The 18,511-nt window shown below is 34.7% G+C and overlaps 1 protein-coding gene across 1 annotated transcript in view; it reads left to right on the top strand.

The window, feature by feature from the left end:
* The window catches only part of LOC111046871 (G protein-coupled receptor kinase 1), a gene marked incomplete in the record, with an annotated part of 180,245 nt that extends 168,447 nt beyond the window's left edge, over nt 1-11,798 (top strand). The window contains 5 exon segments of the mRNA XM_039436863.1: nt 1,956-2,056; nt 3,981-4,143; nt 5,416-5,584; nt 6,965-7,209; nt 10,285-11,798. Of these exon segments, the coding sequence (XP_039292797.1) occupies nt 1,956-2,056; nt 3,981-4,143; nt 5,416-5,584; nt 6,965-7,209; nt 10,285-10,446 (840 nt within the window).
* Between the last annotated feature and the right edge of the window lie 6,713 nt (nt 11,799-18,511).

The raw sequence follows: 18,511 nt of genomic DNA, 5'->3' as shown, positions 1-18,511 counted from the left end.
GATGCTTTGACCCAGCATCTAAAACTCAATTCCACAAAAAACAAAAACTGTACTCTCATGACGCTCATTGTGGTTGGTTGCAGTTGAACCAAGTTTCAATTGATCCTGGATTAGATCAAGCTTTAAACGAACAGAATTATTTCTTCACTGTCATTTTTTTTTTGTTCAATAGCAGATGAACCAGGCTTAACTTGACAATCCTGTATGCTCAGCTGTTGAACCTAGTTTCAATTGATCCTGGATTAGATTAAACTGGAATAGAACAGAATGACTGTTTCACTCTCATTTTCACTTTTGATCAATAGCAGTTGAACCAGGTTTAACTTGATGCTCAATAGCTTCTAAACCTAGTTTATCTTGATCCTGGTTTAGCTCAAGCTATGGAGCAATTAATACAAATAAATGATTCGGCATTTTATTAATAATGACTCGTATTTGATTCATCATCTAAAGCGCAATTTCACATAAATCCAAAACTAGTTTTGAGTGGCAGTTTGGGCAGTTAGGCCCACGTTATAATGGCAGTATTTGATCAACATTGTGTTGCTATCCTTGTCCATCATTCGACAAAACAGATGACGCTATCCTTTTCTAACTTTGCAACGTTGTGGGATCGTTTTTTAACAAGTAGAAATATAATTTATCAACAAAATCTCTCTCTCCAATGGCGCTACAACCCAAATCGGGCTCTGGCCTCAACCAACATACGCCTCCATCCATCTCTATCTAACGCCGCTCTCTTCCATCCCCTTAATTGTATCATTTCATTAGCATCCTTCTGCTCTCTATCTTCCCTTGGTCTCCCTACAGGTCGTCTTCCTCCAGGCTGACCAACCAACACTCTCCTTGGCACTCGTGTTTCAGGCATTCTTTGCACATGCCCTGCCCATCGGAGGCGCATCAATTTTATGTGGGCCGATAATTGGGGCTCTGCATAAAGCTCTTTCAATTCAGCATTCGTACGTATGCGCCATTGTTCATCCTCGCAAACCGGTCCATAGATTCTTCTCAGTATCAACAAAATATTCAATGTTAATTATGAAAATTTATCATACAATCAATAAAAAATATAATTTCTTGACGAATAATTGATTATTTTAAACAAGAATGAACAGTTGATATTACATCAGATATACATAACACATAACAGCTGTTGTAGCTATGGTGAAAGTGATATTTTCGAGCTCAAAATTTAAGTGATTCTATTCTATATTTTGTGAATATTTGAAGTTTGGTTTTTGTTTTAACGGAAGTTTCATTATCAATCTATCTAAATTTGAAATTCTTTGTTTTATTCTGATTCATAGTTTCAGATTGAAGATTTGGTGTTGAAATTGAAGTGAACATAACCTACATAATATTTGGACGATTTGTGACAAAATCAGGAAATTGAAGAAGTTTTGGGCAATAGCCTGTTTTTTCTTTTCCGACTATTGTATTGTTCGCTCTATCTAATAAATAATAATAAATAAATACCTAAATATTATTGATTATTTTAATCAAAAATGAACAGTTAATATTACATCATTTATACCAATATTATCTATCCTTCATAGAAGGGAGTGGCAAGGCAGAGAATCGGCAACACTGCTCTCTTATATTCATTCACTACAATTTAACTTTGACCTCACTATGGATAAACTGAATAAATAAATAATAAAACCAGCTCTGATCCTTTGTTCAACCGCTCACAAATTCGACATTTTAGGAAAAATGTTTTGTCTGATTAGTGTGTGGCCAACCTCAACTAAACAAGTTTCATTTCAAAAGTATGTAAATTCTTTATAAATTATTTTGATAAACTCAACTAGGAAATTTTCATGAATATCCTCTAAATCTTGATGATTTTGTATGCATCATGTATACTTTATTTTGATGGTCTTGTATATATTTTGTGTATTTTGATTGGGTAAATGTTGTTATAATTGAAGTGCCTAATATTTTTGGTTGAACAGAACGTTGAACTGCCTGACTCATTCTCGACGGCTCTGAGGACCCTGCTGGAAGGCCTATTACAGCGCGACATCTGCAATAGGCTCGGATGCAAAGGAACTGGGTGAGTTCACATTGAATTCACTCCCTAAATTGATTGATTTCATCTATTAAATGTGCACTTGATGATTAGAACAAAACTAAATGTTCTGTTGTTAATTATTGAGACTTAATAATAATAATAATAATACTATTTTTTATCCAAATTTTAATGTGCGATATTATATAGAGTGATTATGAAAGGACTTTACAACTTTACAACTATTTATTAATTGAAATATTTAAGGTGTGGATGTTAGGTGTCAAGGTGTCAAGTTTAATAGTCTAATAGTCAAGTTTTATAGTTTAGGTGTGAAGTTTAAGGGGTGGGTGTTATTTTGGTTCGATGTGACAGCCTTTGGTAATGCGACATACATCCTACCGATAATCGATTTCTTGCCACACTCATACCAGCATATCAGGCGTAACTTGTGCAACTGCAACGATCCGAATGTGATCCGATTTCGGAGGTCATTAGGGTAACTAACCGTCCACTGGAACCGTACTCAACCGATCCGTTTATCCGTTGGATCGGACGAATCTGCCGGCCGAATATGGCCGTCCATTGGAACCGATTACGTCAGTCTAGTTCAGTAGTTGGCTGGTTGCTAATTATTGAATTAACTACTTTCATATCCACCAAAACTTTTCTTAAATAATGATATATTGAGATTTTGAAAATTGAATAAACAAATATCCACTAAATGAGTTATTCATCACAATAATCCTACCTTCAGATCCTATTTGTTCAGTAATCTTTGTCTACAGATTCCTTTGAACATCACGACGATGATATCTTTTGTCTTGCATTTCCCACAATGGAACATGCTCTTGAACCAAACTTATCAACTTTTCATTGTCCATAGTTACAACTTCAAAAAACAAAACAAACAAGACTGTGAAACAATTTTAGGTTAGGAACACTTTGTTGTCTCAGCTCGTCTAGTTAGTTCGGCCGGATAGAGCCGGAAAATCCCATTCAATTCGGATCGAAAAATTGATCGGCAGGAGACGGCCGTGCACGGCCGTATGAACCTGTTGCAATGGACGAGCATCTATTCCTTTCTTTGTTGGGGGATCGTTCGGTAGTTTTCGGCCGATGCTAGTTCGGGCGAAAACGGTTCTAGTGGACTGCTCACCTTAAGATTGTCTGGTAGAGGCGGAACATAAATCTTATCCTTGATGAAACCCCACAGGAAGAATTCCATCGGTGTTAAATCCAGTGAGCGAGGTGGCCATGCAATTGGCCCTGCATGGTTAATCCAGCGAAGTTGGAAGCAATTATGTAGAAAATCTCGAACTTCTCTGTGTAAGAACAAGTTCCCTTCTACTTTCAGCATGACGGTGCACCAGCTTATTTCCACGGAGAATTCGAAATTTTATAGAAAATTGCTTCTTACTTCGCTGGATTGGCCGTGCAGGGCCAATTGCATGGCCACCTTGATCACTGGATTTAACACAGATGGAATTCTTCCTGTAGGGTTTAAGATGTATTTTCGTTTGTGCGTGAATTTTCGCAGTCGACGACGATAAGCATTGTTGACATTCATATTGTCCAAATTTCAAACAGCGCTAAAACAGCTGATCAAATAACTTTTCATCATTATTTGTCTTTATTATTAAAGAATTAAACATTTCCAATAATATCAACATATTGCCATTCAAAAGTATAAGCTCAACCTGCCCCATTAAAACATAATTCAACATAATCTTTTAGGTTATGTAGACAAATTGAAATCTACCCAATCTAAGATTCTTTCCCTGTCTTGGTCGACGACAGCATTTACACTCAAACGAAAACCCAGCTTCAGGGCCCATGTGTCTAGGAATATTACACTATATATGGATTATTGTGTAGAGCTCCATGTTTTAAATTGGATTACCTAATCAACTTCATTGTTTTTCCATTAATTTGATTGGTTCTCTTTCAATTTTGTATCTTTTTTCAGGGCGGACGAAGTGAAAGAGCACCCATTTTTCGCGGGCATCGACTGGCAACAGGTGTATGTGCAGAAGTACCCCCCACCACTCATCCCTCCGCGTGGCGAGGTCAACGCAGCTGATGCCTTTGATATTGGCTCCTTTGATGAGGAGGACACAAAAGGAATCAAGGTAAGGGCTCTCCATTTTCAAATATTATACGAGGGTCGTCCACAAAATAGTGTAAAGTGTAGTGAGATCCATGTTATAATGTCAGAAAGTCAGTGGAAATTATAGGACTACATGGTTAAAGATTCTCAGCAACCACCTACAGTAGATTCAGTAATCCTAGTATACGTCTGATATTATATTAATTGTTGATTCTTTTTGATAATGATAGATTATTTTTGTCAAAAATTATGACATAATAATTTAATTTTCCTCCACCTCCTGTCTAATGTGTTTACTTTACTCCCTGGAACATAATACTGAAGAGTCACTTTCTCGCTCTCGGTAGGAAAACTCCCTAGAGCGTAAAAGTAACTCCATTCAAATTACATGGGAAGCATCTCTATTTTAAAAACGTACATTTGAAACTTAGACCAGTAGAATTTAGAACAAGCACACTAGGACACTTTAGGACACTAGAACTTAGAACAATAGACACGATGGGAAGTCTAGCCTCTGAAGCCAACATCTACTGCCATATCGCCCCATCGTGACGTCAGCATCGGATAGAAAACAATGTAAACAAACAATGCAGAAAAGTTTTAGGATAGGATAGAAAACTTTTCTGCAGAAAGTTTTCTATCCTATCCTAAAACTTTTCTGCAGAAAGTTTTCTATCCTATCCTAAAACTTTTCTGCATTGTTTGTTTACATTGTTTTCTATCCGATGCTGAAAAGTTTTAGGATAGGATAGAAAACTTTTCTGCAGAAAGTTTTCTATCCTATCCTAAAACTTTTCTGCATTGTTTGTTTACATTGTTTTCTATCCGATGCTGACGTCACGATATGGTGATATGTCAGTAGATGTTGTAGGTTTATTTGAATAATTAGCTAGATATGAGTCGGAACAGGCTATAACCTAATCCTTGTTTGTAAGAAGGAGAAAATGATTTAATTAATAAATGCTCATGTTTCAAATGGAATATTTTGTTAGTCTATCTCATATATGTATAAAAATAATAATATCAGTATGGCTTTTGATGGCTATTGATGGGGAGTTCCTGACAGAAGTTCCACCTCGCCTGAATATATGATTTAAGCCGTCAATGGGCCTTACGACTTTCATACTTCAGCCAGGACCGACAATTTAATGTGCCCATTCGATAACACGGGAGTGACATGTTCAAAAACTTTTGGCTATGAGCGGGGTTTGAACCTGGGATCTCTAGGCTGTTACGCAAGCACTCTATCCACTAGACCACGGATCACTCCTCATATAATAATGTATGTTTGTAGTTGACAGATGCCGACCAGGACCTGTACAAGAACTTTCCTCTGGTGATCTCTGAGCGATGGCAGAACGAGGTGGCCGAGACTGTGTTCGAGACCATCAACCAGGAGGCTGACAAGATGGAGCACAAACGCAAGGCCAAACAGAAGCAGCGATTCGATACTGACGAAAAAGGTACACTTTATTGGATTACATTTAGTTCGGCAAGATCTAGGTTTGTCATGTACCAAGATACCGACGAAAATGGTACGCTTCCTTTCACTTTTTGTGTAGTTGAGAAGTTGATATTGTGGTAATTATACATATTGAATGAAAAAGACTAAGAAATTGTCAAAAACCACAGATTTATTGATACTTAGAAAGATCGGTTTCGGTTATTACACCATTGTCAATCTCTGATAAACTGATTATCTGTTTATCAGAGATTGACAATGGTGTAATAACCGAAACCGGTCTTTCTAAATATCAATAAATCTGTGGTTTTTGACAATTTCTTAGTCTTTTTCATTCAGTACGCTTTCTTTACTTAAAACTAAGTAGGCTATCTAAATATGTTAATAAACTATAAATAATATTAATTTTGACAACACAATAGTAAGTAGCAAGTAGGTTCTTAGGTTTGATTTCTCTCTCATTCTATATCAGCTACTCATTCTCAAGTTTCATTTCAGCTCTCTATTGATCTATTCGAAATCATAACAATTAGATACGTTTATCATGTTTTATCATTCATTTCCTCATCATCACCTGGACTTAAAATACTTGTGGAGAATTGCCTTTGTAAATAAATGAAAGAATGTGCAATGACTGCATCCGATAACACGGAAGTGACCTGATCAGAAATTTTTGGTGATAAGCGGGATTGAAATTGAACCCGGGATCTCCAAGCTGCTTTTTTTGACGAGCTTATACATTGTAAAAAATGTCAGGCAGAATAAAGAATTTGAATTTGAATTACCCACTAGACCAGGGGTCTCCAACCTTTTTTATCCAAGGGCCACATTGTTAATTCTTGGGAGAGTTGAAGGGCCAATAACAAGGATGTACGCGGAATTTGACTTGTGGGGACACACACGACGGGGGATTTTAGGGGTGTAAAATTATATATTTCCATTAAAATAATATGAGGAGCTTTAATTAGGTTTAATTAAAACACAGGAAGAAACAAACCAATTCATTTCACTTTAATCAAAGTCCAATCTATTGAGTGTAAAAAGGTCATAAAAAAGCTTGACAATGCATGAATTTAGCAATTTAGACAAAATAATAACTTTTTTAGTAGTAATAAGACAACTTGACAATACACGGATTCACAAATAGTTACCAAGCTAAAAGAGAAAACTTATTTTTAGTGAGAAGGTTGCATTTGTTTTCCACTTGAAATGTCCGCCCATTTACGATTAAACTTTGTGGTTCCGATCATTAAAATTGATTTCAAACTCTCGGCGGGCCGGACAAAATCTATTCGCGGGCCTGATGTGGCCCGCGGATCGTAGGTTGGAGAGCCCTGCACTAGACCACTCGATCACAACTAATTTGTGATGTTTGTTGTAGAATCGGACTGCATCCTGCACGGCTACATCAAGAAACTGGGCGGCCCGTTTGCGTCGGCCTGGCAGACTCGCTACGCCAAGCTCTACCCGAACCGACTCGAGTTGCACCCAGATTCGGGCAACACCAAACCGGAACTGATCTTCATGGACCAGCTGGAGGAGGTCTCCGCCGATCTGGTCACCGTCAAGAACGAACAGTGCATCGTGCTCAAGACGGCCGTCGCCAAGATTGTGCTCACCAATCCGGTGAGTGGACCGGCTCGGCTTAGCCTATAGTTGAATTAAAATAACTTTCGACTTAGAAGGATATGTGGAGTAGAGAGATGGAGGGGATTGAAACCAGTTCAGCCAGTTATACTCTGTACAAAATTACTTCTTACTTGGGATGGACATGAGCAGCAGAGAGAGAAAGCATACAGTGGGAGGGATACAGAGGCGCGATGTTGCCGTTTTGAAGCGGCCAGCGTTCTCCAATTTCTAGTTACTGTTCATGTTCTCATGCTACACATGCGAAGTTTCCTGTCTGAAAGCAGTCAGACGACTGACAAATTGGCAACTGCGCTTCCACCTATGACTCTATTAATCACTGTAATTGGCTGATCTCCCTCCATTTCTCTATGCTGCATATTCCTCCAAATGAGAAGTAATTTTGTACGGACTATAGTTGTTCTGTGAACAGTAGACCTTTTAATTTGAAATAATAACAGTATATCGTACAACTTAATATATTTGTTGACTATAGTGCCATTTGCACAGTAATAGCTTGAACTGGATTTAAGCTGGTGGCTTAAACTCAAAATGAACCACATTGTAATGAACGAGACATGATGAGGATTTAATCCTTAATGAAAACTCTAGGTTGTTGTTAAAATATCATTTATTTTAAAAATCACAAACATGTTTCAACATCAATTGTGTCACCTTCAGTGTGAGAAATTTAAAACTCTATTTGAAAACTTTTAAAATAAATAAGAGATATTTTGACAACAACCTAGAGTTTTCATTGTGGATAGGTATCACAATATCTCACCATCAACAGTATCTGAAGATTTAATCCAGTTGAAAATGAAATTTAGTTTAAACTGACACTATACAAATGGCACTTAGGCCCGGTTGCACTAATGGCGGTTAAATTTTAACCGTGATTAATTCCACGAGAACCAATCAGAGAAAGCATTTTTAAAAAGACAGCTTCTCTGATTAGATCTCGTGGAATTAATCACGGTTAAAATTTAACCGGATTTTGTAAAACCGGCACATAGAGTGAGTGATGAATCACTACCTCCGTAAACAAAGCCGTGGTGCATTCGTGTGACGTCAGCACAGGAAGGGCTCCTACACCATTGATTTCAGCTGATCTATATCAGCTAGTGTTTTTATTTGAGTAGGAGCCCTACCTGTGCTGACGTCACACGAATGCACTACGGCTTTGTTTACAGAGGTAGTGGATGAATAGAGTCATAATGACAAGCGCTGTTGCCAAGTTGTCAAAACAGGCTCATTCGAAGCAGTGCTTCCAGAGAGGAAACTAGGTATGCGTATCATGATTTTATTGAACACTCTAAATACTTCAGAACGCCTTCCGCTCTAGTACGGCAACATCACCGCCGCTGCATTTCTACTTTTCTCTGTTTATCCCTTCAAGTCGTAAGATGTTTTAGTTTTAATTAAACTTTAATGTCCTATCGAGATTTATTCGTTTCAAACACTCAAGTGAGGTCCACGTTAAAATGGCAGTGGAGAAATACAGGAGAACATCGTTGCCGATTCTCTCTCTGCCTTGCTGCCACTGCTTTCTATAGAAGATAGCTGATACCGGTATATCTGATGTAATATCAACTGTTCATTCTTGTTAAAAATAATCAATTATTATCTCATTCGTCAATAAAAAATATTTTTCAATGATTTGATAATAAATTCCCATAATTGATATCAAATATTTTGGTAATCAATTATATTTCTACCTTATTAAAGAAAGATCTTTTTTGGGGAGCTAGAAAAGGATAGCGCTATCTGCTTTATCTAATGATCGACAAGGATAGCAACCCCAATTTCAATCAAATACTGTCATTATAACGAGGTCCTCACTATAATCTGAAAGCTTTAAGAAAGTTGTTGTTGTTTTCAGACGAGTCTAAAAGCAAATGCTGTACAAGAAGCTCTCCGATTGGCTGATTATCAGCTGATTCCCGAACGCCAACCCAATCAGCCAATCGGAGCACTTCCTGCCCTATCGACTCGTATGAAAACGTCTGATTGTCGCTTAGCCCTTAGGCTAGGCACACACCAGTTAGTCAAAACAAGACAAGGCACTTTTAGTCACAATACTTTACATAGTTGCTTATGAAGACATGTCTAATTGCAATGACTAATCAGTGTGTGTTGCTTCATAAGCAACTGTGTGAAGTATTGTGACTAATCGTGACTAGTCTTGTCTTGACTAATCGGTGTGTGTGGCTTCATAAGCAACTATGAAAAAGCAAGTTTCAAATTCAATAAATTCACTGATTCAATGATAATTAGGCTCGTAGGACCAAAAATGTTTTGTAGAATGAGAGGACTGTATCTAAATTATTATTGTATTTTATGAAAATACTTGCCAAGTTGGAATTAAAAGAAATATTTACTGTGAGCAAAGATATGGAAGTTCTCAAATTAGTATAGATAATAGACTCACCAGTCGTAATTTTTATATATGCCAGATTATCAATTATAAGGTATTGGAATCGAAATATAGGATGGAATATAGAAATGAGAAGGATAAATACCTTTGGGAAAGGAAATACCTTTCTGATACTCTGATACTGTGGCCTGGTGATGATTACAAGCTGCTTGGCAATATTAATTTCACTGCTCCTTGCTTCTCCCAAATATTCACGACATTCATTAAACACTTCAATCAATTATTGACATATAACGTCCGGCTAGACAAAATAACAAAATAACAAATAAAGTGAGCCGGAACGGTATGGCTTTGTACACTCTTGACTCCGTCTGCTTTCTTTCCCGACTGAGAAGAAAGCCTGGGCTGACGACAGTTTTCGACAATCCACCGCCAGGAGGCAGCACCGCACGGAACAGCGCTACATGGACGCGCTCAATTCAAGAATGGCCACAACAGAAGTATTGTGACTAAACGTGTCTTGTCTTGTCTTGACTAACTGGTGTGTGCCTAGCCTTAGATTCGATTGGATATGGAAATTCTGTGATTCTCTCTTGTGCTTCATCTATGTTTTAATGTGTAAATCATGGAACATTTTTTGTTAATTCCAGAACAAAATGTTTTATGGTGTAAATAATTGATTTTTTTGTGAATTTTAGGATGAAATCGGCCTTAAAGAGTGGTCACTCTCGCTGCGGTCTGCACACAAGTGTTCGCTAGAACTTCTCACCAATATGGCGAAAAAAGCTGGCAAAATTTACGGCACAGAACGTGACAAGGTCACGCCCATAATCACACCAAGAACCACCAATGGCAATTGAGATGACAACCAACCAACAACTTCCAAAAATCTGTTGATTCGAACTAAACTCTCAGCCGAAATTTGCTGATTGAAACACAGAGATATGTTGAAATCATTTGTCAACTGGTTTATTTCAAATGGGACACAGAGTTCTGTTGGTTGAAATAATCTGTGAACTGGTTTATTTTTATTGGAACACAGAATCCTTTGGTTGAAATCATCTGTCAACTGGTTTCATCGATTTGAACACAAAATTCTGTTGATTGAAATCATCTGTGAACTGGTTTATTTTTATTGGAACACAGAATCCCGTTGGTTTAAATCATCTGTCAACTGGTTTTATCGATTTGAACACAAAATTCTGTTGATTGAAATCATCTGTGAACTGGTTTCTTTTTATTGGAACACAGAATCCCGTTGGTTGAAATCATCTGTGATCTGATTTCTTTTGAATGGATCACATAATTATGTTGGTTGAAATCATCTGTGAACTGGTTTCTTTTTATTGGAACACAGAATCCCGTTGGTTGAAATCATCTGTGATCTGATTTCTTTTGAATGGATCACATAATTATGTTGGTTGAAATCATCCGTCAACTGGTTTCTTTTCATTGGAACACAGAATTCCGTTGGTTGCAATCATCTGTGAACTGGTTTCTTTTTATTGGAACACAGAATTCCGTTGGTTGAAACTATCTGTGAACTGGTTTATTTTGATTGAAAGTCTCATCTATTGTGATCTGTGCAAGAATATGATATAGATTATCAGAAACTCATCTATCAACTCAGCATAATTTCTGTTGGAAGTCTGTCAAACGACATCTGATGATTGTAAAAAAACTGTCAATACTTCTTCAAAATGAACACTAGTTGATTGCATCTGTCAACTACAACTGTGATCTGTGCTGGGAGAGAATTAATCTTCAGCAACTCATCTGTCAACTGGTTGATACAAATCTGTCAATTGAAGTCGGTCAACTGTCAACTGTCGACCTGTCAACTGTTAATCAATCAGTATACTACTGTGATGAAAGAGAATACATCTTTGGAATCCTGTTTCAAAAACAGGGCTGTAAATCTTCGAGTGTAAGTACAATATATTAGAAGTCATCGTCGAATATAATTCGATTTATAATAGTTGTTAGTTGAGGAATGTATCTTTAAACATGTTTCTGGGGTGTTAATGCAGTGATACTCATTATCAGTTAATGATTCTACTTTTTTCTATACAGATTTACACTGTGTATAGAGAAAGGTGTAATGATTTTTGTGTAATGTATCTTGAAATAGAGTGAGTGTAGCAGATACAATCGAGTGTTAATGAAAACGAAAGTCATTTCAGTAAGATATGTGAAAGATGAAACGAAGTTTGTAACAATCCTTACCACTAAATCAACCCGGTTTGCTTAAATAAATGGAATGAAGGCTAGGAGTGACCAATATTTATCAGTTCAAAACTATCCCATAGAAAAATATTTATGGATTTCAGAGAAATATTTGTTTCATAAAGTAATCAGATATTTTCTTATGGATTCGCAATATCCTGAACGAATTTCTGGGTGGGATTTGGATGTAAAATAATAGGGGTTAGTTCTTATTTCAGTTTTTTATAACTTTTTCAAAGAAATAGATTGTGAATATACTTGTCAGTAGGTACTGTATACAGTAGGCTACCTACTGTATACAGTAGGCTTTATGACTATGTATTCCAAAAACAACCAATCCAGCAATTTTAGCTGAGGGTGATGCTCACATGAACTCTAGGCTTGTGCGTGATGATATAATAATGATATTATTATTATTATTTATGCAGTAGGCTACCTACTATATACAGTCTGTAGGCTTTATGACTATGTATTCCAAAAACATCCAATCCAGCAATTTTAGCTGAGGGTGATGCCCACATGAACTCTAGGCTTGTGCGTGATGATATAATAATGATATTATTATTATTTATGCAGTAGGCTACCTACTATATACAGTAGGCTCTATGACTATGTTTTCCAAAAACATCCAATCCAGCAATTTTTGCTGAGGGTGATGCCCACATGAACTCTAGGCTTGTGCGTGAGTAATGAGACGGATGGTGAGAGATGAGTGGACCTACAGGTTAAGGTGGTTTCCGAACCAAATTATTCGGCTCCGATATTTTGGTAGAAAGTGACCTACAATGATTTAGGTGTATTCCACAACACAAGATGAGTCAGTTGTGATTTTTAATGCTGATTAAACCTTGTCTACAAACTAGAATATTTGGTTGATACAAACAAATTCTTTTAAAGTTGTCATATAGAATACTGGTGGTTAGAAGGTATGAAGTGAGGAATTCTAATAGGAAATTCGATTATAGATAATCCAATTTCCATCTATTATATATTTAATCCAGTTTAATTTTGATCGACGATTAATTAACCGGGGGTTAGTTGTTGAAGCATTTTAGTTAGATGGTTAGTTAAGCTACCATTTCACAATGATTAGTTAAGTAAAGTTGTGTTCAACATTTAAAAACCCTACATAAAAATGTTTTTGTAGGTATTTTTAGTGAGAAATAGTTTTGATTTGTCTTAAATAAATCACACAATCTCATCTTATGAAACGTTTTTCCACTCTAAATATTTATAGATGGAATAGGAACTTTGAAACTCAATAAAGGTCCAGGCTTAATCCAGAATTTTAATTTGAATGAACTTAAAAGACTCAAAATGCTTTATTTACATACATTTTTTTCTCAACGGTTCCTTCTTATCGCTTTAATATATATATTACACCGCTTCGTTTCCTTCATAGTGACATAGAAAACCAATTATTTCATTAGTTCTTTAATATTGTATAATTTTTCTTTTACCTGAAATTTATTTTCCTTTCTCTAATAATTAATTATATTGTAGCTTTCTCCACTTTTCATTGGTTAAATTCAGCTTCTTCTTTGGAGCTTAACTGGATTTTAATCATAATAATTATAAATATTTTATTTTTAGTCTTGTGTGGAATATTATTTTCTAATAATATGTATTATTCTAGTTCCAACACTCTCAGTATTTTGAAAGTATTTTATTTTAAGAAAAATATTCGATCAATCACTTTGAGTTTTACATTTATTATTTTATTTTTAATATGTTGTGTATTAATTTTTGCACAATTTGTTTAGTTTTTAAATAAATCATTTATTGCCATCTTCAGCATCTTTGCATAGAAAGACGTCTTTAAAAGTTCGTACACTTCAAATAATTTATTAACTTGTTAATACACTTATTTATTATTGTTGATCTAGTATTGCAAATAAGCTTGTGTAAAAGATACATTATAATATAGATTTTCATCATGTATTAGTAAGTATTATATTATTTGTATTTTTATCACAATGTAAATAATGAATAGATATGTAACTTATTTGATGTCGATTATTGTATATAGTTTTTATAAATATTGATAATAGTTATTTTTACTTGATGTATTGTACCATAATATGGATAAATTGGTTCATGTATTATCATTGTTCTTCTTAATGCACTTTGTGCCAAAGTATTTTGATCAAATTTAACCAACGAATTTTATTTATTTGATTTTTTAAAGTAATGTGATATGTGCCACACAGTATTTGAGCCTTTGTTATTGGATCTGTTCATCTTTCTCTAATTGTCCTTTAATATAAAGTTATTATAAACTCCAATACACTGATGTAATTCTAATAACTTTTAATTCAGATAAAGTAATTTTTACTTCACAACTTATTCAAGAACAACAAATTGATATTTCAAAATACAAATGTATTTGATAGTTCAAAATACACATATATTTGATAGCCAAATAAAGAACTTTAAATTGACTATACAAAATACAATTTGATAGCCTAGTAAAATTCATTGTTGAAAAGTATTTTTTTGAATTTAGTGACTGGAGATTTTTAAATAGTATCAATTCCTTTATAGGAAATCATTGAAAACATACGAAGTGCCGCATTTACAATAATTGTTATTCTTGAGAACATAATTAGCCACGCACGTTATGGTTGCCTAGCAACCATCTACTAAAATCGTTCTGATTGCTTGCTAGGCAAAAAAAGCGTGCTTGGCTAAGGACATTCTGGAGAATCGGCCCTTAATTACCAGTGATTTACTGTAGAAGAATAACTGATATTTTTTATAATCAGTAAGAGAAACAAATTTGGAGGCTTGAACAAGATTCCAGATTGAATCTTCATTTTTTTCAACTTCAGTACAGTTTTAATATTCTTTCCAAGCGTTATTTATTGCCATATAACATGTGGAAATTATATTTTAATTATTATTTTAATAAATATTTTTCCAAGTGTTATTCACTGTTTTATTACAAATGGAAATTAAATTTAAATTGATCACAGCCACTTTCTATTTGGAAATATTTTCCCAAGCGTTATTTATTGTTATATAACAAATAGAAATTATATTTAAATTGCTCACAGTCACTTGCTATTTGAAAATATTTTTCTGAAATTGATAACTTTCTATTACATAAACTATATCAATTTAAATTCATTGCTTTTGTGTTACAAATATTATCCAAGGCACGTCTTTCATCAGTACAATCATTGTTTATTTTTCTATATTTTTGTTGTTTTTCAAAAATATTTCTATGTATTAAGTAACAATCACATCAACCAACACCAACATAATGTAGATCTAGTGAAGATCTTTAGAAAAGAAGAAATTCACTTATCAAATAGTAAAGATATAGATACTGAGAGAAATATTATATTGTGATTAGATAGTTGTGAGAAAGTAATTGTTGAAAAATGTGTATGTACAGTGTTTTTTCCCATAGAATATCAATGAATTTGTAAAATTCTATGTTTATTTCATGTAAAAATGTTCATTTTTGTTCAATTATTTTTTTATTGTGATGTTTATTGTGAAAAATGAAAGGAAATTGTTTTTTCATCTTGAAAAAAAAAATCAATAACATTTCTTCAAGTTTCTGTTGTTGAAATGAATGTAGTTGATCAGATACTTTTGTAGTTCAAGGTAGACTTAGGTTAGTAAATTTTAATTTGGTGCTAAAATCTTTGGTTTTCGAGACTTTTGACAAAATTGATAACCTCAGAACTTTCTAGATTCTGAGACTTTCCAGTTTCATATGATAACTAGATGCCTTAATATTCATTTATTGTATAAAACACTATTATCATAATATAATTATGACATTGAAGGAAAACCTAGGCTGAGCCTGTACTATTTCTCTCCAAAAATGTTGATAAAATGTTGATGTTGTCCAAAAGTTGAGGTTATGTAATCACACACTGCTTCGTCACTTGATTTTCGGTCCAGAAATAATGATATGAAAATTTTGAATTTATGATTTGCTTCATAAACGATTTTAAAAACCTTCTCCTTTTCCCCACACACGGACCAATAGTCTATGTGGTGAAATATTTATTTCCTGATATTATGCGTTGAATTGTAATGTGAATGGTCTATTTGTTTTGTTGATGGAAATAAAATTGAATTGAATTGAACTCTCAGGGTCATATGCACCATGTACGTTCAAAGCTAAACTACGATTACCTGAAGGTATGGTTGCATTTATTATAATGCCTTTTATTCCGGGTTTAAACGGCCAACCTTATACACGGTCAATCATTGAACCAATTCTTACATGAATTTCAGGGATTTCAATTAAAAACTCCCAGAATTAAATTATTGTTCAAATGGATGGAAAATACTGAGATATTACAATTCAAATGCTAATGAATTAATAATTATTATTGAACGAAAATCCAAATTAAATGCTGTAATTCACCCCGAAGACCTCTGCTACTGCAAATATTGACAACAGGGTAAACAGCTAGATGGAGGTGAACAACCCTGTTGTCAATATTTGCAGTAGCAGAGGTCTTCGGGGTGAATTACAGCATTTAATTTGGATTTTCGTTCAATAATAATTATTAATTCATTAAGAGGTCCCCGAAGACCTCTGCTACTGCAAATATTGACAACAGGGTTGTTTACCTCCATCTAGCTGTTTACCCTGTTGTAAATATTTGCAGTAGCAGAAGTCTTCGGGGTGAATTACAGCATTTAATTTGGATTTTCCTTTAATAATAATTATTTGTTCAAATATTTCAAACCATTTCTTGATAATAAATTCATATTCCAATTAATGTCTTCCTCTAATAATTACCAGCTATACTATTAATTTTTGGATGTCAAGCTGGGTTTACACCAAAGTTATTAACAAAATCTTAATAACTCAATCCTTATAGATTCTATTAGATTGAACAGAACTTGACAAACACATATTTATGTTCATCATATGTATGATAAGTTATGCTCAATCCAATAGAATCTATAAGGACGGAGAAATAAACATTTTGTTAATAACTTTGGTGTAAACGCAGCTTTAAGGTAGACGCACACAGATCGTCATCGGACGGACGGCACGCATCGGATTATTATATTTGATGCATTGTTTTCAATTGGAGTGCGCATACCTATCCGCATCTGTATAGGTATGCACACTCCAATTGAAAATAATGCATCAAATCTAATCATCCGATCTGTCCGATGCGTGCCGTCCGTCCGATGACGATCTGTGTGCGCCTACCTTTAGAAGTCCAGTTTTCAAGCAACGAACTATTACTATTCAAACAACTGATTCATTTGGGGAAGATTGCTTCCAATCTCTTAAATAATTATTATCTTAATAGCTCTCAAATTTCCCTTAAGAATTAATTTGTAATATCATGGTGTGAGATTGACTTTCAACTGTCAGTAATCCTCATAAATAACATCAATGTTCCCCATTAACCTAATGCTGACAGTTCTAAGTGAATCTTTCTATATTGGGATTCAATTTTTCCAGCTTTCAAAAATAACATACAAATATTTTAAAATAATCCAATAGTATCAAAAATCGTTCTATATTGGGATTCTATTTTTCCAGCTCTCAATAGTTATTTGTGCAACTAGTGCGCAAAGTGACAGTTTGCTGTACCGAAAGAAACGTTTACGCCCGAGCCGTAGGCGAGGGCGGAATGGTTTCTTGAGTGCAGCAGAGGAACTTTGCGCACGTATTTCACATTAAGTTTTTCCTACAGTTACCATTGAATATGAAAAGTGGGTAATTATGGGTAAAATTGCCTGAATAATGTAGTAGTGTTTGAATGGCGGGGGGCAGCTGTGTGGTGTGTGCTGTGGTGGCACTGTGCTATCGTTGTCGTTGGTTATAATATATAATGAATAATAATTAGCGCGTTGTGCTTGGTTGCACCTCTGCTCACTATAGCAGCCACAGCAGTCACTGTTACCAACTTCATTTTGATTTTGCTGCACTGTTGCTCCATATAACCTACTAAGTATTTTGCGTTGCCATGTTGCAAATCTGGAGTGCAGAAAAATTTTTCCCGCACTAGAGCGGAAAAGTGATTCTTTGCGTTCTGTAATCAGTGCAGCAATGGCCACTTTTCAACGTAACTGTAGGAAAAAAACATATTATTTTTAAATAATCCAATCCAATCTAATCTTGTCAAAAGTCAAGACTACTTTCATACACAATTTTTATTGTTCGTTTAAAAATTCTAATTTGTTTTTCTCTGTACTATCCCATTGTAAAAAGTCGAATAAATTTACATAGAAATATGTGTGTTACAATATTATTAAATGTTGAAAAACGCTTTGTAGAGTAACTTACCTGTCGTCAATCAGAATTACAGTCTTTCTGAATAATATTGCAATAACATTTATGGTAACGTTAAGTATTTTGTTGACGTTACCTTATACTGTACTGTAACCTTATTGTTATACTGTTACTGTTATAATGTACTGTCGTTATTGCAAACAAAAAACTTCCTATAGATGTTTAGGAAATGGGTGTTTTTCTCCTTGTTCTGTATATAAAAGATGGGATGAATAAGAGATAAGAGATTCACTACAAAACTGTCAGACTGTAATGAATGGGGAATATTCATGATATATTTATAAAATCCTGACAATCATTCTAGTATTAATGAAACAAGTTGATGCTAGAACAAAATATCCGTGTTGCCAAACTGTGCGAAAATTCAATTTTTTCATGCAAGCCCGTATGACGGGACATACTAAAATTGACAA

The sequence above is a fragment of the Nilaparvata lugens genome, chromosome 10 (assembly GCF_014356525.2).
Source record: "Nilaparvata lugens isolate BPH chromosome 10, ASM1435652v1, whole genome shotgun sequence".
Lineage (NCBI taxonomy): Eukaryota > Metazoa > Arthropoda > Insecta > Hemiptera > Delphacidae > Nilaparvata > Nilaparvata lugens.
Note: the sequence above shows the minus strand (reverse complement) of the source record. Positions and strands in the feature narration are given on the sequence as shown.